The sequence below is a fragment of the Festucalex cinctus genome, chromosome 5 (assembly GCF_051991245.1).
Source record: "Festucalex cinctus isolate MCC-2025b chromosome 5, RoL_Fcin_1.0, whole genome shotgun sequence".
Taxonomy (NCBI): domain Eukaryota; kingdom Metazoa; phylum Chordata; class Actinopteri; order Syngnathiformes; family Syngnathidae; genus Festucalex; species Festucalex cinctus.
In genome coordinates this window covers 4,162,501-4,186,740 of record NC_135415.1, presented here as the reverse complement: position 1 = coordinate 4,186,740, position 24,240 = coordinate 4,162,501, and the positions used below count along the sequence as shown (strand labels likewise).

Below are 24,240 nucleotides of genomic sequence, written 5' to 3'. Positions count from 1 at the left end.
CAATAAATCTATCAAACACATTTTAACCACTTAATATATCCAAAAATATTTCCAAAAGTGCCCTTCCCTTTTTATCAACAATTTTTGTTTTTAACAATTTTTGTTTTTCTTTGCCATCACATTCATTTTTGGTTAATGTATGACATCTTTTTTGTTTTTTTAATCTGAGACACGATGATGACCACGGAATCACCACTGTTTATGTTTTGTTTTTTGGGCTGTCGTTCATTTTGAGTTTGATGACGTAATCGCGGGCACGTCTCAGTTCTCCTATCTGCTGCTCATGCTAGTTGTATACGTTGACAGGGAGCCACAAACTGAGAAATGAGATACTTGCAGTGTGCTTTTAGCTTAGCTGGTGTGTTGGCTGTGGGACATACCTGCGTTTGAATCCATGCATTGGAGTGTCACAGGAGTTATTCTTTTTGGCTCGCGCGCAGTACCAACGCCGGCCCGGGACATACAAGTGCACCGAGAGGACGCGATAGCCATGGGAAATACCGAGATGTATGGCACCGGCTTCTTATAACTGTCTCCATTTGTATGTTGTCACTCGTTGTGCGCGACTGCGCGCGTGCCGTGTCGCGAGCGCGGCGTTGACGGTAGGCGGACCCCCTCCCCCCAAAAAAAGGTGCGTAACGTCTTTGCATTATGTTTACAACATCCGGGGAATGAAGTGTCTCTGAGCGCTACTTTGCTAGCTCTCTGTAAACACGGAAGTAGCTTGAATAGTGATGCTACTGAAATGTAAACAAAACAAGTAGAGCACGGTGCAGAACTCTTGCTATTGTTATGAAAACCATAAAGCCTCACTCGCAACCGATTCACAGCAACGCGATATCCGGTCCACAGCTTTACAAGCAATGTATCTAAGGATTCCCGGCGGATTTTGTATCGGTTGACAAGTCTGCTACCGATACGGCCGTTTAGCTCCCCTTGACGACCGATGGTTCGGTCGAATCGGTTTTTTGTCCCACCCCTAGCGAGTACGCAGTACATGTTTAAATGAGTGGTGCAACAGTCCTGATCCATATGCATTAAAAGCCACGATTCTGGACTCTGGTCGCACATACATAGTACACTGGCCAACTGGTGGTTTGGACCAATCACAGAGCGACATTGTGTTTGGGGGCGGGATATGCAATTGTGACGAAACCAGGAAGCAAGCGCCGATGCGGGGGCTAACAAACAAACCCAACATGGACGAATGGACGCTACAATTAATTCTGTTCTCGCAGAATTACCCACCGTTTGCTTGTTGAATGTTGAACAGCGAGAGGCGCTTTGTGCATTTCTAGCTGGTAAGATGTTCGTGCTTTTCCCCCCTTCGCCAAGAACAAAGACGAAAATTTCCCCCATGGCTGTGATTGGTTAAAACAAACATGTAGAATGCTGCATCGTCCAATCAGCTCGAATTATTTTACAGAATGTCCCGCCTTTTCCAGATGAAATTACTGTGGAGAAGTGCCAGATGGATATTGGGGAACATATCCATCGGGCTATTGCCAGGTTAGGAAACTGTGACATTGTATAGAATTGTAGTAAATATGTCAGTATATACAGCTTGCTGTGAATTTGAATTTTGAATATAGAACAGAATAAAAACTTAATGATGAATGACATCAACAGTAATGACTGTGTAATAAATTGACATTAACCATTGTTCAGAATTACATTTGTACTAAAGTGTGGTCATAGCGTGATTTGAAACCAGGCACACTGATCAGCAGTCCTTTCTCTTAACCCCTGGGCTACTTCAATCATAGTGGGAACTGTGACATTGTTTGTAATTTTCGTGATTATTGAGGTATGAAGCTTACAGCTTGTGTTGAATTTGAATTTTGAATATAAAACGGAATAACAACCTAATAATGATGAATGACATCAAAATTTTGGATGTGAAATAATTAGTATTCAATATTGCATTTGTACTAAAGAGTGCTTGAAGTGACATTTATTTATTTTTCCAAGAGAGAGGTCAGAATTGTTCATTTGGCAGTCTTACCGATTCAACATCTTATCATCATTGTTGTCTCTCTTTTTTTTCTTTTTTTTTTGTGTGTGCGTATGTGTGCGCGCGCGCACGTGCATGCGAATTTGTGTACATTTGTACTCATTAGTTCACCTAAAACCTAATAAAAATCCCATTACCCATTACAGAGTCTCGTCAGAGTCGTGACGTTCAGAAGGTCAGGAGACCAGAGGAAAGATCAAAGGAAAGAAAGATGAATCAAAGGGAAATCCAGCACCAACTAAGCACCACATGCCACCCACATGGTTACAAAACCAGAATCTTAAGCCAACCCCAGAAACCTCCAAATTTCAACAAATTAAGGAGATCTCAAGAGACCAGAGGAAAAACTAAAGAGAGGAAGGAGGGAAGGATAGATGAAGCAGAGTGAGGTCCACAGACACCAGCATCCACTGATTCAACGAGCAGTGGCAGGGTGAAGCAAATTCTGTTTGAATTTCAGTAGATGTTGGTGTGATGGATCTGGCATGTTTTAGGACCGCCACCAAAGAGGGGAGCCGTCGACCGTATGAAGCAAGATTTAAACCCAGGCACACTGATCATGAGTCCATTCCCCTTACCACTAGACCACTTCAGCCACAAAAAAGCTGCGACATTGTATGTAATTGCAGTGAATATGTCAGTATACACTGAGCTTGCGTGTAATTTGAATTTTGAATATAGAACGGATAATATAGAAACAAAACTAATGGATGTGAAATGTGAAAGTAATGGATGTGAAATAATTAATAATAACAATGATTAGTTTTAAATATTGCATTTGTACTAAAGATTTGCCCAAACTGGGTTCAAACCCAGGTCCTCTGTGCGGCAAGCAACTAGCCTTACCACTGACCTAACTTGTCTTGTTCAAAAATCATGGCTTATAGTGTATATTTTTGAATCAAGTTGAAATTTGAACGGTGTAAAAAGTTGTTTGACGGCAAGAAAGTGAGGAGAATAAAATGATATAATAAGTATAATAATAATAATAATAATAATACAGGTTAGAAACAACAAGTGGAAATGTTAATGGAATGATGATTGAACTGGTATTTTAAAATTATTTCTTTCTTCACAGGATAATAAAAAGCTGTGGCCAAATAAGACTTGGAATGGTGAGTTTAAACTTTTCATGTGCTATTTTTAAAAATTGGTTCATTGATATCATTCAAATAAATACCTGTGACTGTGTGACATGAGTTTAGCTTTTTTGATAACAGTGTCTGGTGGTGGAGACGTCTTTAGAGTTTTTCAATTTTCACAAATGCAATTCTTGTGTATAGGCTCTCCTTTTTTTTCTTTTTTTAAATTATTCTTTCTCCCTTGGCACTTGTTCTGAAACACAATTGACCTTGCATCGTAATTGATGCTTGTACCCTCCTAGTACATCTGAAGAGTGAGTGGCAGTTCAATATAGTTTTGAAATGATAAATTGATCCATTGAGCATTATGCAGATCATCCTCTCTATGCAGATGCACACATTTGGGTAAAATTGTTGGTACCCCTCTATTAATTAAAGCCACCATATATTAACTTTAGCGCCACCTAGTGGTGAAATAATTCTTCATTCAATTAAAAAAAAATATATTGATTTCAATAATATGCAAAAAAAAGTTCTGTCACATCACTGTTCATTATCCTAGGTCCAGTAATCACTAATTATATTAAAGGCTGGAGTCTCACTTTAGAAGAGGCTGACATGTTTTGCTGCCATCTTCCTGCTACAGATGCCCAAAAGGACAAGCTCGCAAATGTATTTAGCCCTGGTGATGCTTCCGTTTCATTTTAGGACCAAAATGCACCTCTTGTCTTGTAGATGCGACATCTTTTTGCGGTGATTGACTGTTCGAGAAGTATGGAGGATCAAGACTTAAAACCAAACCGCCTCACTGCAACCCTAAAGGTTAGAGTAACGGTTATGTTTTCTTCACTCATTTCTGTAGCGACTAAAATGACTCAATTAACTGAATGTTCTTCCTCTTGCTTCAGCTGATGGAAGCTTTCATTGAAGAATATTTTGACCAGAATCCCATTAGCCAGGTGAGTGATGATGAAGATGGTGATGATAATGACAGATCTATTAAAAGCAACAATAAATTGGGTAGGTCAATCACTGCATAAGTATTATTACAATTATTGCTTGCAACATGCAAGCAGATGATGCCACTTAGGGGTGTGAATTGCTTAGTACCTGGCAGTGGCGAGTGGTGAGTTTTTCGAGTGGACATGCTGAAGTGTGACATATGCGAGTGCTCGCAAGGGCGTGAGCTGAAAATTTTGGGGGTATTTTTATTATTAATTTCAATATTAAATGTTATTTTATACCACTGTATAGGTATAAAATTAAAGCGGAAATATTCAGGACTTAGGCAGGTTGATACGCACACACTGTAATGTAACCAGCTCCATGGTGCGTGAAATGACAAAATCACAATTTGCTAATTGGTTGGAATTTACAGTATTCGGAACTTTCACGAGCTTCTTCTCGCAAGAGACCCGTTTATCGCGATGGTTCGTGAGTGCCAACTATCCTCTGTTGGCTTTCCAAACAAAAAAACAACAACAAAAAAAAACCCTCTCCGCTGTTTGCTTTCCACATCTCTGCAAGGAAAACAGGACAAATTACACAGGAATTTAAGACCAAAGCAGTAGAACTAAGGTATTGTACAACTATAATTATTTCAATGATTTTATTGAATGGCTGAAGGGCTTGAGCATGTGGGCATGCTCCGCATTAAGAGCTTATTATGACGGCTCACCACTGGTACCTGGTGATTCGAGCCGTACTACGATTCATAGGTCATGATTCGATTTGATACCGAGTAATCCCGATATGATTATATAAGTCCATTATTGCAACTTTTTTTTACTCAAATTTAGAAAATACTAATCTGTAAACTTGCACATGTACACTGTAAGATTTGTATGAAACCATATATCTGAAACTTCAGGCTTATAACTGTGAGCCACTGTATTTAACAATAGGGATGTGTACCGAAGACTAGGGTTGCACGATTAATCTAAATCTAACCAACATCAAGGTTTGACCTAGTGCAATAACCTAATCGCAAAACAGTGCGGTTTTAGATAGTTTTTCTTTTTTTTTTTTTCCCCTTTGGTGTTTGAGTGATAGCTGTTTTAGCCAACCACAATTGCCGATGCGCGAGTCTTAATGGCGCTGGCCTATAAGCGTGTTGTGGGCTCATACAAGTTAGTCTGCATTCCGGTGCCTTCTTTTTTCTTTTTTTGCTCTCTGGTGTCTTCATTCTGTACAGCGCAACCATAACGAGTGCACCTCGAGGCTTGCTGTGACTGCCGTGCACGAGTGGTGTGCGGTCTTAATAAGCTATTAATGCAGCGTGTGCCGTCTTACTAAGCTATTAATGCGGCGCTTGCCCAAGCCCTTCAAAATAAAATCATTGAAAATATTTCTGTCAGTACCGTAGTTCTACGGTTTTGGTCTTAAATTAACATAAAAAAGAAAGAAAGGTAAAAAGTAGTGTTGTTCCGATACCGTTTTTTGGCTCCCAATACCGATTCCGATACCCAGCTTTGCAGTATCGGCCGATACCGATACCTAAGGGTTTTTTTTTTTTCCTCAACATGAAAAAGCTGTCCTGTTCAGGGCATTCAAGGGCCAATAGGATATCTTAGATCGGCATGCAGTGAACATGTCACATATCAGTGAATGTCGTGCATTTAAATTAATAACTAAATTCTCTCACTTATCAGATTACTCTATTAACTGGACAAAATCAACATTATTACCTATTACAGAAAATTCATGGAATCCTACAAGTCAGGATCCACACTACTCCTTTCCTACAGGTAATTTAAAATACTTAGGTGTTAAAATTTCACCTAAGTTAACTGAATTAACTTCTTTAAATTTTTCACCATTATTGGATAGCATCCGTAGTGACCTGGAGCGCTGGAATAATCTTCCGATCTCTTTAATAGGACGGATAGCTACTATAAAAATGAAAGTTTTACCAAAGATTAATTATTTATTTTCAATGATTCCATTTAAACCTACGTCTAACTGGTTCCAATCGCTGGACTCTGCTATCATAAAATTCTATTGGAATAAAAAAAAAGCCAAAATTAGTCTATCTACTCTTCAGGAAAGTAAATCTAAAGGAGGTTTAGAGGCACCAAACTTTATGTACTATTATTTAGCTAATCAACTACAATATCTTGTGCTATGGACACAACCCAACAGAGATACTAACTGTTGGTTGGAATTGGAGCAGAAGGATTGTAATAATCTTAGACTGTCAGATTTACTCTTTATTACAAAATCAATAAGACGACATAATTGTTTTAAAAACCCAATGATAGCCGCCACCCTGACTGCCTGGTGGAAGGCATTAGAAATTACAAACTCCCAATTGGCGCCCTGTGGGCTCTCTCCCATTTGGCATAACCCCGACTTTCAACTTAATAATCAGTCGTTCCATTTAAGCTTATGGGAGCAGAAAGGAATTACACACCTTCATCATCTTTTCTCAGATAATAAGTCTATATCGTATACAAACTTGGTCCAGAAATATGAAATAAAAAAGGGAAATTTCTTACATTATCTGCAAGTTAAAAATATGGTTAAGAAACAAATCCCAACACTTCAGGATACGCTCCAACTGCCTGTCTTAGCTAAAGATATTATAAAGCTTTCTCCAACAACAATAAAGAAAATATCAAAAATATATAAGTTATTTTTATACACAAATAAAACGTATTTACCGACTTTAAAATGGGAAAAAGACTTGTCTATAGTTCCGGAACCAGACTTTTGGACCCAAATCTGTGAAAATGTATTTAAAATGACCAAACAGACAAATTTGCAACTTATCCAATATAAGATACTTCATAGAACGTATATTACACAATATATGATGAAAAAAATGGGACTCTCTGACTCCGACATTTGTCTCCAGTGCTCACAAAACACTGCCGATACTTATCTTCATGCTTTATGGTCATGTACTCCAGTGCTGCATTTCTGGACTAAAATCTTGGAAAAGCTCGCTGATATATTAAACTGTAGGCTTCCTTTATCTCCAAGATTGTGTTTACTAGGTGACTTAACAATAACTGAGCTACCATGTAAACAATCTCAATCTATATTTATAGCCCTTACTATTGCTAAAAAAATAATCCTTGTCAATTGGAAAAATAAACAATCTCTAAATATCGACCACTGGTTAAACTTACTAATAAATTATATCTCAATGGAAAAAATCTCTGCCTTAAATAAAAATCAAGTATCAAGATTTAAACAAATATGGTCTATGTACATAGAATATTTTAATCTCAATTTGGCAACTTAATCCTGCCAAGATTCTGCCTGTTAACGAGAGCCACCACATCGTTACAACTTCTGTTTTCGCTGCTTCTGTATTTGGTATTTTGTATCTGATTGTTTTTATTTTTATATAGTCAGGAACCTAGTTGCTGCTAGTGGGCTCGAGCATACCACACTATACGACACTATACTCATTAACTCCTTAAGATTTATTTCTAGTGGGCACTAAGCATCAACACTTGGTGTTACTGCATGCTAATTAGTCAATTTTCTTGACGCCGTCCCCTGTGGTCGGGCGGGGGTGGTTCTGCCCCCCCCCCCCCCCCCCCCCCCCCGTTGTCTGCTCGGTAGCGGTTGCGTCTTGGCCGCTCCCTGGGCCCCCTGTGGGGTGCGGTGTTGGGGTGCTTCCCCTGGTGCCCGGGGCGGTGCCGTCCCGGCGCGGTCCGCTGCTCCGTGCCCGGCGGCGCGGTTCGGGGTGGGTGGGCCTCCGGTGTGCCCCGTGGTTCCCTCTCCCCTCCCCCTTCCTCCCCCCCGTCGCCTCTCCCTCCTCGCCTCCTCCCGCCCATCCTCCTCTGCCTCCCGGTCCCATTTCCCTTGTCGCCCTCCCTCCTCCCCCCCCCCCCCCCCCCCCCTCCTGCCCTGCAGCCGCCCTTTCGCCTTCTTGTCGTCTTCTCCCCGCTTCCCCCCCCCCCCCCCCTTCCCTGTCTGCCCTGCGGCCCCTCCCCCTCCCTCTCCCTGGGCCTGGGGCTCCCTCCCCGGCCCGGGCGTCGGGCTCCCGGGGCCGGGCGGGGGTTTGAGGCCTGCCCCACTCCGGTAGAACTCCTGGCGCCCCGGGCGGGCTCCGGTGGCCGGTGGGCTGTCCGGTAGCCCTGCTGCGCTGGCTGTCCGCCCATTGTGGTGCCGGGTGGATGAGGTGGGGGGCGGGCGTGCCACCTACACCCGCCGGATTGGGTGAGGCCCCGCTGGTCGCTCCTCTTACTCACTTCACTAGCTTTGCACTATACACTTTGTAAATATACACATAGGGCACACAACACATTTCTTGGTGGGGTGGCGAAGGGTGGAAACACCGTCTTCACCCTTCAACTCCCCTCCAATTTTAATGCACTTCACGTCCAAGGGGAGGGGTGAGTTGGGGCGGGGAGCCATCAGAGGGGATGGACTGCAGTGCCTGGCAGCGCTGTGGTCCCCCCCATTTGTATCCCTGCCCCACCACTTTGTCCCTCCATTCCCTTTTTTAATGCACCACACATATACATATTCATTTCTTTGGGGGGGATACGGGTGTGTCGGAGTAGGGGAAATTTTTTCCCTCTGCTCCGACTCACCTGCTCCCAATTTTAATGCACCACACGCACACACTTGTATATACACTGGGTGGGGCCACATTCACGGTGTAAGGGTAGAGCTCGCCAGTCGGCGAGCTGGCGGACTCAGTAACAGGGTGAGGTGTCACTAGTACTCTGGCGTGACGACCGGGGCCTCTCCCCACCGGGCTCGGTGTTCTGGTGTTCCGCCTTCTCCCCTGGTGCTTCCTCCTCTGCTTCCCCCCTCCCGCCGCTGTGCTACTCTCGCGCGGCTGGAGGTGGGGTGGGCACATCTTCCCTCTCTGCGCTGCTGCCCGGTGCCGGTTTCCGGGGGGGGGGGGTTTCGCGGGGGGCCGGGTTCGCGGGGGGGGGTTGGCGGCCATCGGGGGGTGGGGGGGGGGGCGGCTTGTTTGGGGGGGGTGGAGGTATGGGTGGGTGGGGGGTTGGGTGTTGGGGGTCGGGGTGTGTTCGGGGGTTTGGGGGTCGGGGGTGGTGGGGCCTGGGTCGTGGTGGGTGGCGGGTTTGGGTGGGGTGCGGGGGGGTCGTGGGGGGATGGGGGCTGGGGACCGGTGGGGCGCTGTGGGGGCCCGCTGGGCCTCGTTCTGCGGCCTTGGGCTCGGGGGTGTGGGCCGGGGCTGGGGCGGGGGTGTTCCGGGCGTCTGGGTCGGCTCGCCGACCGGTGTCCGCTCGGGTGGCTTGGGGGTGGCCTTGGTGCTGCCGCGGCCTGGGGATTTCGGGGGGGGGGGAGTGCTCGCTTTGCTGGACCGCGGTTGACGGCTTCTTTCTTTGGTGGTGGTCCTTATGCATGCCAGATCCGTCGCACCAGCATCTACTGAAACTCAACAGAAGTAGCCTCTCCCTCCCACAGCCCCTTGAATCAGTTGGTGCTGGTGGCTGTGGTTCTCACTTTGCTCTATCTATCCTTCCCTCCTTCCTCTCTTTAGTTTTTCCTCTGGTCACTTGAGATCTTAATTTATTAGAAGTATGAGGTTTCTGGGGTTGGCATAAGACTAGAGATAGACCGATATGCTTTTTTCAGGGCCGATACCGATACCGATTACCGGTAGTCAAGGAGGCAGATAACCAATATTTGAAGCCGATATTCATTTGCAGTAAAAGTTAAAATGTTGGCACCAAATTTTTGAATAATGCAAACCCTAACCGTTCTTTACAATGGATTCTCACACTGCACTTTTCATTTTACATCCTTCCATCTGCAATAAGACGTTGGTGGTGGGGGGAGCTAAATGTGGGGGCCAACGTGACATTACCTTTTATAGCATTTGGGATACTTGTAGTTTTATTCTATAAATGTTATATTTTTATATTTTGAAGTAATAGGAGGAACCCTGTCATTCAAAATGTGCATCAGCTGTGGCATTACTTATTACTACAGCAAAAAAAAAAATAAAATTATTCCATGAGAAAAACTATTCATCCCTGAACACCATACAGTTCTTGTAGACCTTATTATGATTATTGTTATTGTTACCATATAGACAGTATTGATAAGCTTAGGATCTTAAATCGAGAACAGCAATATCATGCTACTCCTCTCTACAAGAGAACTGTCAAAAGACACTTCATCATGAAGTTTACTGCCACTTAGGATGCCCCAATCAACGCAGAAAAAGGTAGAGTAAAATAACTTGGTTATAATAATAGTAAGAATAACTTGGTTAAACAGACATTGTTGCGGTGGACCGCTGCCAGTTTCTGCTGTTTAATGTGTTTTACACTTATAGACACGTGTGTGTATATGGGCACACTATTCTCTCACTACTGTACTGTATCACTTAATGGCACAGATTTACTTGTCTAAATAATAACTGGGCTGCAACATTGCTAATTCACATTAACAAGCACTATCTTAGCTGTCCACATGAATAGTTACTAACACACGAGAAAGTTATACAACACACCAAACATGAGCTCATTATTCAAAGTATGATGCACGTAACGAAATTACATCACTGAACATTAATTGCAGCCGAATACGGCCGTAGATGTTACATATTAGTGGCATCCATTGAGAGGATAATGTCCCAACTGACGGCAGACATGACGTGAAAAGAGCGACAAAACGAGCAAATAAGCACACATATACTTTAGTGCACTTCTCTACTAATGCCTAACATACGGAAGAAAACACGTTCGTGTAGTTAAATGGTGTTTGAGACACTTAATTAGTTACGGAGCGGACTTTAACGAGGTGCACAACGAGCTGTCAATCAAATCGACGTCGAAGCTTAAGGCACACAATGGCAAACCAGTGCGACAAATAAACACAATATAAAGTAACTAAACTCTATTTAGTGTCACTGTGGCATCTAACTGCATAATAACCGCTATGCAACAAGTAGTGGACGTGACCCAGAATGCAATGTGTGCGTCACGAGAGGTAAATATAATGACGTTACTCTACTCTTAACATGGAACTAGAAAATATAATAATGACAACTGTTAATATTTGGAAGCTTTCAAACAAACATTGTTTACTTAATTAAGTGAAAATGTGTGTGATTCCCTCCCTGAGTAGTTCAAGTAGCGAATTAGCTACTGGGTGTTAGCCTACATGCTAAGCTGAACACACCACTGTTTGCTAGCGGGGATTCAATGCAAGGCAATGCAGCTCCATTCATATAGTGCATTTAATACACAACATAATTCAATGTGTTTAGCTTATCATGGTGAAAGGTTCGGCGGAGTCTCTTCTCTTTTAACTTACCTTCGAAGCATGTGTCTCGCGTTGTGTCCGTGGGTGCGTGTGTGACCGGCTACTGTGATACACTGCATACACTACTGATTGGTTCTGGCTCTTGCACGGCTAACCAATCAAATGCTGCTATGGGCGTTACGTTGCTGGAGTTGGACTCCATAACAGACAGAGACGCTCTGGGCTGCATTCGAAGCGAGAAGACGGAGTTTTAAATGGATCGCTTATATCGGCCGTCAGATTAATAAAACGGGCCGATACCGATATGTACCAATATGTCAAATATCGGCCCCGATTATCGGCCCGGCCGATTATCGGTCTATCTCTACATAAGACTCTGGTTTTGTAACCACGTAGGAGGGGTCTTGTTGGTGCTGGACTTCACTTTGATGGATTGGATGTACTGGCTTCTATGGATCTCTCTCTGCCTTATCGATCCTTCCCTCCTTCCTCTCTTTCGTTTTTCCTCTGGTCTCTTGAGATCTCGCCAAATTTGCTGGAATTTAGAGGCTTCCGGGGTTGGCGTAAGACTTTGATTTTGTAATCATGGGGAAGGCAGGAAGTGTTTGGTCGGTGCTGGATTTCACTTTGATTTTCCTTTCTTTTCTCTTTATTTCTTTTTTTTCTGACCTTTTCTCTGGTCTCCTGACCATTTAAACCTCACGACTCTGGCAAGATTCTGAAGTACCTGGTTAAGGCGAAGGGTAATGGGATATTTATAAGGTTTTAGGTGAATGAATGAGTATAAATTTATACGTATTTGCACGCACGCACGCACGCACGCGCACGCACGCAAACGCACGCAAACGCACACACGCAAACGCACGCACGCACGCAAACGCACGCACACATACACACAAAAAAAAAAAAGAGCAATGATGACAAGACGTTGAATCGGTAAGACTACCGAATGAACAATTCTGAGCTCTTAAAAAAAAAAAAAAAGAAAAAAAAAAAAAAAAAAAGTGAATGTCGTGCACGAGCAAGACACAAGATGCTGCATCCAAAATTCTATATTAGCATTGGAATTAATGGTATCGGCATGTTACTTGTGAGTACTCACCGATACCGATATCACTGTTTTCATGCAGTATTGGCACCTCTGCCGGTACCAGTATCGGTATCGGAACAACACTAGTAAAAAGAGTAAGTAAAAAAAAAAAAAAAGTCAGAAAATTGGTACTCTTGAGTACTGGTATCGATTTCCCAGGTACAGAGAATTGGAACAGTACCGGTCGGTTCAAATGTGAAAGATACTCATTTTTATTGAACAAACAGGTTGTAATTTGTTTCATGTTTGCGCACCATCGAAATGAAATATTAAGGCTTAATGTTCCAATTTTATAACATTCTTCCATGCTTAAAGTGTGAATCCTAACCCTAAGTAAGACATTTTGTTGAATATTTCCTTAAAAAGAACCCCGACTGTCAAGACCAGTTTGCTGTATATTATTTTTTGGTTGTTACGAAGATAAGTATGAGATTCATTTTTCAAAAATAATTTCCATTTTAATACATTTTGTCGAAACATTATTTGGGCCTACGCCGCCATTGTTATTTACGTCGCAACGCATTCCATGCGTAGTGACGTAGAATGGCGGTGGTTCTCTGCCGAGCAAAGCGAAACGTCTTTCAAGAAAGTAAACCTCGCAGCGTTCGAAACTAAACAACGTGCGATTGGGAGAGTCACTCTCCCCCACGCGGTCCTCTCGTCATTCAACAGATGCATTCATGAGTTTTCTTCGTCCCTTTAGGAACATAATGGAGGCTTACCTTGCTTTCTGTATAAGCGTTTCACATTGCTCGGCAGAGAACCACTGCCATTCTACGTCACTACGCAGGAATGTGTTGCAACGTAAATAACATTGGCGCCATACGTCTAATTGAAGTTTCTACAAAATGCATTAAACTGGAAATTATTTTTGAAAAATTCATCTAATATTTATGTTAGTAACAACCAAATAAGTAAAATAGAGCAAACATGTCATGACAGCCGGGGTTCCTTTCAAAAGATTGATGTTTAAAAATCAATTCAGCCGCATATTGAATCGATACAAGAATTGTGCACTGTAACATTGCGATATATTGTCGAATCGATTTTTTTTAGCACTCCTAATGCACTGTCAACTTTGGAAACAGTTGGAGAGCGCTGTCGCTGCATTATTTATTTGTACTTTTTTTAAATGCATACTTAAAGATTTGGTATTTAATATGGGTGCAACACAACAGGTACCCTACAGCAGAGGTCCCTAACCACTGGGCCGTGGACCAGTATCGGGCCGTGGGCCACTTTGCCGCGGCGGCAGCACAGTTGAAAGAATAACAAAAACTTACTGTACTTCCAGTTAATTGATTAAAATGTTTTATTTTGAAAAGTGACCGGATTCTCTCTGTTTACGACGGACTCTTGACGCTGAACGGACACGGACTGCAATTACCGCGTGCGTTGCATGTCTGGAAATCTGCACCCGCCAGCCCACAAGATCACGGGGGTTCACGCTGGAGAGTTGAGCTCACGCGATAACAAACATATATAGAGAGTCCTATTTGTAAACAATAGCCACGCTTGCCTGTTGTCACATCAATATGCTTTTTGGACATTATTTGTGGGACTTCTACCATGTTTGTTACCCATGTTTATGCCATAGGTCAATACGTTTTGTGTTTCAATAGTGTTATTTTGTCATGTTTAATTTATTCTAAGCTCAGTTTTTGTCTCAAATGCCCGACTCATGTCATGCCGTGTAGTTAGCTAGCTTCCCTCACAAAAAAAAAAAACGAGTGTGTGTTGCAATAGGCGCTTTTCCACCGCAGGAACTTTTGGAGAACTTTTCAGTTTACCTTGGTAAAATTCAGTTTGCACGTGTTTCCACCAACAAAAATGACCAGGGTAATTAAATTCCCCAGTGGGTATCCAAGTACTATCTCAGCAGCAGGGTCTTGCTGAGCCAGGCAGGAACTTTGAGGGGGCGGGCTGCAATGGCCACAGCTGATTGGTCAAATTTGGGGGTGTTGTGTTTACATCAGCTGGGCTCAATGTAACTCATTTGAACTAATTACAGAGAACTCGAAGACGCTGTGGAAACACAATTCTAAATTCCCTGCGGAACTTTTACAACTAAGAACTCCCTTTACCCAGAACTCAATGTTTCTGGGCTTGTTGGTGGAAAAGCAACATATATTTGGAACTATTATCTACTCGATAAGCGATCTTTAAGGTATCTCTAAGTAAGACTCAAATAGTAAGAGAAAAGTGTTAAAGCAGGAAAGTGAAAGTAGGATTTAAGAAATCAATGATTAATGTGACAACACACATAAACACTCTAAACCACATCTTGTCTTTCTTGATTTATTATTCAATTAATGTTCAAACCAATAGCAAAGCAAAATTGTTCAATAAGGAATATATTTTGATTAATGACAAGAGGTAATGATTCCCACCGTAATTTCAAACCAAACAAAATCACATGTACTCACAATCTGTTGCTCCTCACTCCAGATCATCAATTGAAGAAATACAAAAAAAATAAATAAAAAGAAGGGCAAAAGCTTTGGAAGAGAATTATTCCTTTGCTGGGTGGACACGCTATTCTGTGATGAACCACCTGGATCAAATTATCTTTAAGCTAAACTAATAGCTCAAAGAAGATAATTGAGGAAGTTGACCATTTACTCTCCCAGCTGTTTAATTTTAATAAAACTGATCAAAATAGGGGATAACTATAATCTTCTAACAACCAATCAAAACAATTTGTCAACCACAAATTGCTCTTATCTTGATTGTTAGAAATTCTTCCTCATTCAGCATTTGGGGATAAACGGGGCACAGAGCCAAATTCACTCCTCGACGGAGGGTGCTCTGCTCTTCTGTTTTTTGCGCAACCAGTTTCATTTTGTCTCTGCTAATTTATAACCTCGGATGCCGAATCATAGCATGACTAAGCAAGGGTGAACGTGTCCCAGCCAGTCTGTACTGGTTTTGACAGACTGCTGAGTTATAAGACATTTAGTGCTTACAAACGTTTTCAGTTTCTAAAATGGCCTGTTTTTGGGGACCTTAACGGAACCTGCTCTCCCCAGACTTCCCCTTTTAACTTGTGACCTTGCCAGTTTGGTTTACTCTGCAAAACACATTTATAGACAATGTCTAGTTTTTATGCTGACAAAACATCTATGTTTTAAAAATAAACTATACTTCCTATTTATGAATAAAATCCCTTCAAAGCCTTACACAACTTATTGCCCATAAAACACCAATACTGATTAATATGAATACAAAACTCAAACCAAACTCAAAATAAAAACACATGTCATGTCAAAACCACATTTCTTGTCATCTCATTGTGACAGGCCTAACCTTCTTTCCCTACTCCATGTTTAGTATGTGTGTTATGACAAATGAGTGTGTGCCGTGTGTGTGTGTACTGTGTTACCGTAAATGGATGTATGTGTTATGTTCTATGCTGGCTTCTGGTTCATAAGTTTATTAACCAATTATGGGGCATGTTTAAACGTTAATGAAGTTGACACTATACCAAAGATATTTCATACCAGTGTTGTGTGACATATCAGTGCTGTGTGACATACCAGTGCTGTGTGACATACCGATTATCTCATATAATATTGTAACGCAGCGTTCATTTGTTAATACACATTACAAGATTTTATCATTCATGATAGTGACATCACCTTAATTCATTAATATTTTGTTTTTGGTGGCATCTGCTCAGCCCTCAGCCCGTGTTATCTGTCAATATCTATGACAATATTCAGTTTTATATGCAGCGCCACCTAGCCCTTGAGGCTTATATAAAAAAAAAAAATACCCCACATACGGTATTTTTACAAAAATTGTAAACCCATTCTAAGTTTGATAACAAAGTCATTTTTGAAAATTCTTTTACTTTCCACCACTCAAAATGTTCACTGGCATCAGACCGATCCAATCTATGTACTTTTTTATTTTGTTTCTTTTTTTTTTTTTTTTTTTGATCGACTCTAATGGACAATAAAAGCAACACGTGCAATAAGTACGAGTGATGATGGGTATATATACTTTTACAAAAAATACCAATCAGGGCAACTCCATCCATCCATCCATCCATTTTCTTGACCGCTTATTCCTCACAAGGGTCGCGGGGGGTGCTGGCGCCTATCTCAGCTGGCTCTGGGCAGTAGGCGGGGGACACCCTGGACTGGTTGCCAGCCAATCCCAGGGCACACAGAGACGAACAAACATCCACACTCACAAGCACACCTAGGGACAATTCGGACCGCCAAATTAACCTGCCACGCATGTCTTTGGAATGTGGGAGGAGACCGGAGTACCCGGAGAAGACCCACGCGGGCACGGGGAGAACATGCAAACTCCACCCAGGAAGGCCGGAGCCTGGATCAGGGCAACTCATTGCCTAAAAATAAAAAAGGACGCTGATTTTTGCAGATCTTAACAATCACCAAAACCCATTGAGCTTGACATATTCATCACACCTGGCAAAAACAAAATCCACATGTAAAGGTTTATCATGCCATTTTCAAAGACATTCTGCTTCCAATGTGCCAGTACCCCAGCGTGCCAGTACCCCAACGTCGCCCGGGCCCTTTATAGCTGCTCGCAGCTCTAGTGTTTTATTTGATCTCTTTTTATTCACGTTCTCATTTCATCTCCACATTGGAGTACATACAGCCTCAACTCTCTTCCATCTTCCTTCCTGCATGTGCACTCCAAATTCACATGTGATACACAGCCATTCACAGCGGCTCGAGGAAGCAACCAACCAGGAACGAGTGTGAAGCCCACCCACCAATCACAAAAGCAAAATTTGCCCCGGTGCTTGGCTGGAAGGATAATGACTTCGGAGCTCGGTGCACACCAAAGGTGCACTTTTTTTTTTTTTGTGCTGGCTTGAAGGAGGGCAAGTCGAATTTAGGAGCGGCAGAGCGCCGCTGCTGAATGATTATAATGGAAGCGCTGCCGTTTTTTATACTGCCAAAATGGTGGCGCTAACTGACATTTTGGGAAGCGTGATGTCAACGTCCGGCTTTCGATACCATTTAAAACCCTGCTGACCAATATGTGTGTTGTGTTATTTCCAGGTGGGAATTATCATTACAAAGAATAAAAGAGCTGAGAAGCTCACTGACCTATCAGGTAAGGCCATCATGCCGCTATACCATGACGAGCATGTGTGCAACAGAATCTGCTTGTAATTTGTTCACTTGATTGAGAACAATTGAGAATAAAAAAAATTGTAAAGATGAAAAAAAATGATGGCTTTTCAATTATAAATTTCAAATGAAAAACAAAAGTTACACCAATTTTACGTTTCATTATTCAGACAGTATTAAACAGTGAGAGGCCCCACTCCTGACTGTGGAAAAAAAAAACTTATGAGGGCATACTTGTGTGTGTGGTGCACTCCAGATTAGTGTTCCGTCTTCACATTCCCAAATTTTTATTTTGATACTACTGTGTACCTGCATACAGTACACTGGTACTGGTACCATCGCATAAACTCAAAACATCACTAAAAAGGAATAATAAAAAAGAAATAATAGTTCAGAATGACACAACTTCAAAATCATTTTATTTGTATTAATTCAACAACTAGACAAAGTGCAATTTCTGCAGAAATTGCATGGGAATGCTGAAAGCTGAATGCTAATAGGTGACTGCTAAGTTGAATGCTTATGAAGGAAATTGAAGGATAACGTGTGAACAATTATTATTATTACAAAGTAATTAACTAGTAATTACTACTACTAATAGTAGTACTAGTAGTTACTAGTAGTAGTAATAGTAGTAGTACTAGAAACTAGTAGTTACTAGTAGTAGTATTACTAGTAACTTAGTAATTACTAGTTTTCGCAGTGACTGTGTCATTGAACATCTAATACAGCGGTGTTCACACTTTTTAGGCATATGAGCTATTTACAAAATGACCAAGTCAAAATGAACTACCCACCACAAAAATGCAAAACATCTAATTATTGTCAAATGTATTGAGGATTCTTTGTATGTGCAATGTAGGGCTGAACGATTATAGAAAATAATCTAATTGTGATTTTTTTTTTCCCCAAAAAATGCGATTGCGACATCATGTGCGATAATTTTTTTTTTCAAGGTCCTTTTAAAAGTTTTTACCAACAAAAATTAATTATAATGAACAATATCAGCTCTATTATATATTAAACCAAACAACAACAAAATGTGCAAAAGCACAATCCAAAGAGATAAGTGAGCAGAGCTCTCCTGCAGGCTGCCATCACAAACGAAACAAATTAACACGAGCAGCCAAAGCATTTGTAATTGTACTATCCTTTCTGTCATATTGCTGCAGATTATGGGGGAGGGAAAAAGGCAGTGCCAATAATTTTGGACATGACTATAAGGAAAAAATCTTTATGCCTGGGTTAAGCAAATGTTCTGATTATTCTTTGGGTAAATCGTCTATTACGTCAAAAAATAAATAGTAAAGGTCTCAAGCCAAAATAGATCTTGATGTCAATGGATAACTGGCTTGTCCTCATTTCTATCTTTTATCAACAAACAGGGAACCCAAAGAAGCACATTGCTGTTCTGAAGAAGGCAGTGGACACAGTGTGCCTCGGAGAACCATCCTTGTACAATTCCCTGAACTTGGCCTTACAGACCCTGAAGTAGGTTAGCTGACTGTGTGTGTGTGTGTGTGTGTGTGTGTGTGGGGGGGGGGGGGGTGTCAGTGCGTGTGTGTGGGGGTGTGTGCGCGTGTGTGTGTGTGGGTGTGTCGGTGTGTGTGTGTGGGGGTGTGTGTGGGGGTGTGTTTGCCTGAGATTTTCTTGTGATGTCATTTATAAATTGAAATATATATATATATATATATATATATATATATATATGTATATGTATTGTCGTGCTTTTACCTCCGGTGTGATGGCGGCGCGTGGGCGGAAAGAATCACACGACAAAAAGAGGGATGCTCTTACTTCACTTTAATGGTCTCCCAGCAGGTTAGTCACAACAATGACAACTGATAGTCGTTTCAGTTGACAAGATGTGCTGGTTTGGCCTCTAGCTCGGACACAGACAGCGTTCCAGCAATGTCCGTGCAGTGAGCCGCGAGTACCATACAACCAGAAACAACTTAACTACTAGTCTTGCGATAATCAACGTGACATAGACAGGCGCGATGCATTCATTGACCTAGACGAGGATGGGAAAAACTATAACAAATGATTAGTACACGTCACAGGCTTATTAACAGTGTAACTGCACTACACTACCCCCTCTTTAGGAATACTGAGTCCCTTCAGTATTGGTAATGTAGGGAAAACTAAGTAGTAATTATGTAATTATAATAAACAACAACTTAACAGAAAGTCCTAGGCAAATAACATAACAAAACAATCACTCTTCTAGATTCAGTCTTAAGTGCAAGCAATTAACGTTTAACACAGCTTAATGCAACTTGTAGCTCGTACCTGAATCTCTCTGGCATATTGACTACTCGACCACTTGATGTTTTAACAGTTTTTGTATCACCTAGTCTTCTTTCCGGCTGACGGTCTGGATCGCTGGACTGAGATGTTTCACACGAATCTTTGGACTTGTCACTTGGACCCATCGGTGTCCCGTCTGGATCATCTGGCAGCGGCAACATCGGCACCAGTGGAGTCTCCTCTTCATTTTCTTGGAAGTTGGGATCTTGGCACTGTTGTAGCATTTTACTCCTCTGTCATGAAATCCAGATTGGGATAACTTCACTGTCATAGGGCTTGAGTCGGTCATGATGCATGATCGTGGTGCGCTTGGGACCTTGGATCTCGTACAGTACTGGACCTCGACGTGCAGCAACAATCAGGGGACCCTTCCAAAGTGCTTGAAGCTTTGGGCTTAGTCCTTTCCTTTTCAGGTTGTCCCTAACAAACACAAGGTCACCAACACTGTAGGAGTGCTCTCTTGCTCGGACATCGTACACTTTTTTTTTTCTGGCGCTCTTGTGCGGAGCGGAGGTGTTCTCTCGCAAGGTTGTGCACGTCTTTTAAGCTTGCTTCCAGGTGGTAGAGGAAATCTGACACTTCCAGTGGATTAGCCTTGAGTGTTGCAGTACCAGACTGGATATCCTGTGGTTGGTGGACCTCCCGGTCAAGCATAAGCCTGTTGGGTGTGAATCCAGTCACTGTGTGTTTTGAACTGCGGTAGGCTGCGGTAAGCAGTGGAAAATGTTCGTCCCAGTTCTTTTGGTTCTGGCTTACATAACACCGAAGCATTTGTAGCAGGGTCCTGTTGAACCGCTCCACTTGTCCATTAGAGGAGGTGTGATAGGGGGTAGTCCTGGTTTTGGTAATCTGCAAGAGCTCACATACGTTCCGAAACAATACGCTTTCGAAATTGCGACCTTGATCTGTGTGTATCTCAAGAGGTGCTCCAAACCTGGCGATAAAGTCATAGACCAACTTCCTTGCAGTTGTCTCAGCACCTTGATCAGGGACAGGATATGCTTCGGCCCATCTTGTGAACTGATCAATTATGACAAGAATGTACTTGTTTCCAGAGCTGGACACAGGGAATGGTCCGAGAACGTCAAGGTGCAAACGGTCCAAGGGTGCTCCAACTTGGTAACTTTGCATCTCTGCTCTTTTTGCTGAGCCTGTAGTCTTGCATGCACTGCAGTGTGGGCACCTTTTGACAAACAGGTGAATGTCTCCACCCATGCCATACCAATGGAAGTTTTGTCGCACACGGTCAAGAGTTTTGGCTTCTCCCAGATGACCAGAGTATGGAGGGTTGTGGCATGACTGTAGGACTTCCTTCTGCATGGACGCGGGAACTAACAATAACAAGGTTGGTTGCTGGTCTCCAATTCTCTCCCAGGTGTAATGGAGGACTCCTTGTTTAAGTGTTACTTGGGGCCAGCAGAGCCAGAACTTCCTCACTGCGGGACTCTCAAGCATCACTTCATCTTTGGTAGGGAGTGTCCCTGTTTCTTCCCATGTGTGAAGGGTGGCGAGGACTGGATCTGCTTTCTGAAGTGTTGCCAGTTGCTCCGGACCAAGGGATTCGAGCCAGTTGACTCCCGGGCTCTCCACAGCTGGTTCATCTTCAGGTGACAGGTTGTCTTGACCATGTGTGAGACTTTGGGGCTTGGTGCACCTTATTGTAAGTGGCACGACATCATCAACATCATTTTCAAACTTGACCCACTGTTCGTGAATTTTCCGGCAGTACGCGCACCCTTTACATGGCAGGTCTGACAGGCTAATCCAAGCCCGGTAACAGTCACATTTGTCCACATTTCCTCCTGGCAACCTTGACATGGCGTCCGCGTTTGCGTGCAATTTACCCGCTCGATGTTCAATGTGGAAGTCATATTGGCTCAACTCTTCTATCAACCGAGCTAGCTGACCTTCAGGGCATTTGAACCGGAAGAGCCAGGTGAGACTGCCATGGTCGGCCCTAATTATGAACTTTCTACCTAATAGATAGTGGCGGAACTGACGTGTGAATCGAACAACGGCTAGCAACTCACAACGAGTGACACAATACCTTTGCTGAGCTGGTGAGGGATGGCTGCTGGCATAGGTTAGCACTCGCTCTTTTCCCCACTGGACTTGTGACAGGACAGCGCCGACACTGTTGTTGGAGGCATCTGTGTCGAGAATGAACTGTCCTTCTACGCGAGGATAGCCCAACACGGGTGCAGTGCAAAAACAGCTTCATGCTCGTCAGTCCATAGAAATACAGCATTCTTCTTGAGCAGGGTATGAAGGGGGCTTGCCAGTTCTGCGAAATTTGGAACAAACTTGTGGTAATAATTACACAGCCCAAGGAAAGCTTGCAATTCTTGAAGGTTAGTGGGGGAGCTCCACTGCTGTACATATTTGATGAGTGCTGGATTCGGTTTGACCCCTTCACCACTCACGATGTGACCCAGGAAGAGAACTTCCTCTTAGAGCAGATGACATTTGGATGGCTTTAGTTTCAGTCCATAGCTTTGGAACCTCTGGAAGACTTGCTCAAGGCGATCCAAGCTTTGGTCCACTCCATGGCCGATAACGATGACATCGTCCAGGTAGATGAGAAGGGTTTCCCACTTAAACGCCTCTGAGTATGAGCTCCAATGCCCGTTGAAACGTGCTTGGCGCGTTACATAGTCCAAAGGGCATTCTAGTGTGTTCATAAAGGCCCCATTTGGTGATGAACGCCGTCTTCTCGCGATCTTTGGTATCCACTGCAATCTGCCAGTAGCCAGACTGAAGGTCGAGGGTTGAGAACATGGTTGCACCACCAACAACATCGAGACATTCTTCAATCTGAGGTAGGGGATAAGCATCTTTCAGAGTGAGACTGTTCAAACGACGGTAGTCGACACACCATCTTACTCCTCCATCTTTTTTGCGCACTAGGACCACTGGGGAGGCCCATTCAGATGTAGATGGTGTCATTACACCTGCTTCTAGCATGGCTTTAAGGTGTGCTTCCTCTTCACCTTGAAATCCAAGAGGAGTCCTTCTCACTGGCTGACGTACAGGTCTCGCGGATCCAGTGTCTATCTTGTGTGTAACAGCCGACATGTAACCAAGGTCAGAGTCATTTTTGGCAAAGATTGATTGATATGTGAGTAGTAGCTGAACGAACCGCTGTTGCTGTTCTTCACTGAGAGCTTCACTTGTAGCAGCAACCAGACTTTGAAGGTGTTCAGGAATGTCGTGGGTCGTCGCTACTCTTCCTACCACCAGTGATGTTGCATCGTCATCTGCATGGCTAGTCTCTGCACTTTTCTTTGATACACATGGCGGTTCAGGGCAAACTTCAACGAGGACACCAAGACAGGCTCCTTTTGTTAGGGAGGTTCTTTTGGTTGAGAAATTGCACACTCTGACTGGTACCCTTTTTTCCATAGTGATCAGAACACTTCCAGATGTTATGTTGTCTGTGATGTGTAAAGGCTCCAGCACAGCAGTGACTCCTGGCCTCAGGTCCTCCACTTCACCCCAAACAATGCATTCAGATGAACCTGGTATGGTCGTGGTTTCTCTAAGGATCACTCTTGCCACACAGTAGTCTGATCCATTACCCCGAACAATTTTTTAGGGCACTAGTTCATCTCCAATGAAGACCTTGCCACGGGTGTAGATGACAACATCATGAGCCTTCATCAGATCAAATCCAAGAAGAACAGGATCTCTTATGGAAGCCACATGCACTTCCCAGGCAATAGACTTGGATCCAATTTGAAAGGTCACTGTAAGTCAATGTTTGTCTTTCATGCCAGCTCCAACTCCTGTATTCAATAGGTAGGTCTGGTGTAGGTCTGCAGATACTGTTTTGTCCTTCAGGATACTTTGGTACAGTTCCTTGGATATTACAGTGGTTTGCGCGCCAGTGTCTGCCACAGTATGAGTTTGAATGCCATTTATGGTTACTGGAATTTGTAAACTCTCACCTTTCTTTTTGGTGCAGCCAATCTGCCGGCCTTGCAACTGGTGATCTGAGTCCACATCTGAGCTGTCCAAACCTCCACCTAACTGCAGCGGGAAATCTGTACGCTTGTCAACGTAATTACGTTCAGCGACTGGGCTGGGCGATCTAACACAGTCTTTCCGGAAATGTCCTGCTTCTCCACATTTGAAACATGGGCCTGCTGCTCCACGATTTGGGCTGGGTGTTTGAGAACGGCCTCGGTTAGGATGTAACTGCTGGTAGTGTTGTTTTCTTTCTGGTACAAGGCTTTGAGTTGCTGTGGGTTGTCGGAGTCCTGTGTTTACTGCCCAGAGGTCTCCCACTTGCACCTGCAAATTGTCCACTTTGTCAACAAGGGCCTTCACCTGGTCCATCAGGACAGCAAACTGGTCAGCTGTGACATATTGGGGAGTCTGGACCCTGCGAGATATCGCAGCAGCTTCTTCACCTATGTC

The 24,240-nt window shown here is 43.1% G+C and overlaps 1 protein-coding gene across 7 annotated transcripts in view; it reads left to right on the top strand.

The window, feature by feature from the left end:
• gtf2h2 (general transcription factor IIH, polypeptide 2) overlaps positions 1-24,240 on the top strand; it is a 98,123-nt gene that overhangs the window by 28,848 nt on the left and 45,035 nt on the right. For 5 of the 7 annotated variants that reach the window (XM_077520619.1, XM_077520618.1, XM_077520623.1 and 2 more), the window contains exons 4-8: positions 3,093-3,129; positions 3,832-3,918; positions 4,005-4,055; positions 17,440-17,494; positions 18,897-19,002. In XM_077520619.1, the coding sequence (XP_077376745.1) occupies positions 3,093-3,129; positions 3,832-3,918; positions 4,005-4,055; positions 17,440-17,494; positions 18,897-19,002 (336 nt within the window). Of the gene's footprint in view, positions 1-2,160; positions 2,630-3,092; positions 3,130-3,831; positions 3,919-4,004; positions 4,056-17,439; positions 17,495-18,896; positions 19,003-24,240 lie in introns of all 7 variants that reach the window. The other 2 variants (XM_077520621.1, XM_077520620.1) reach the window with 2 other exon arrangements.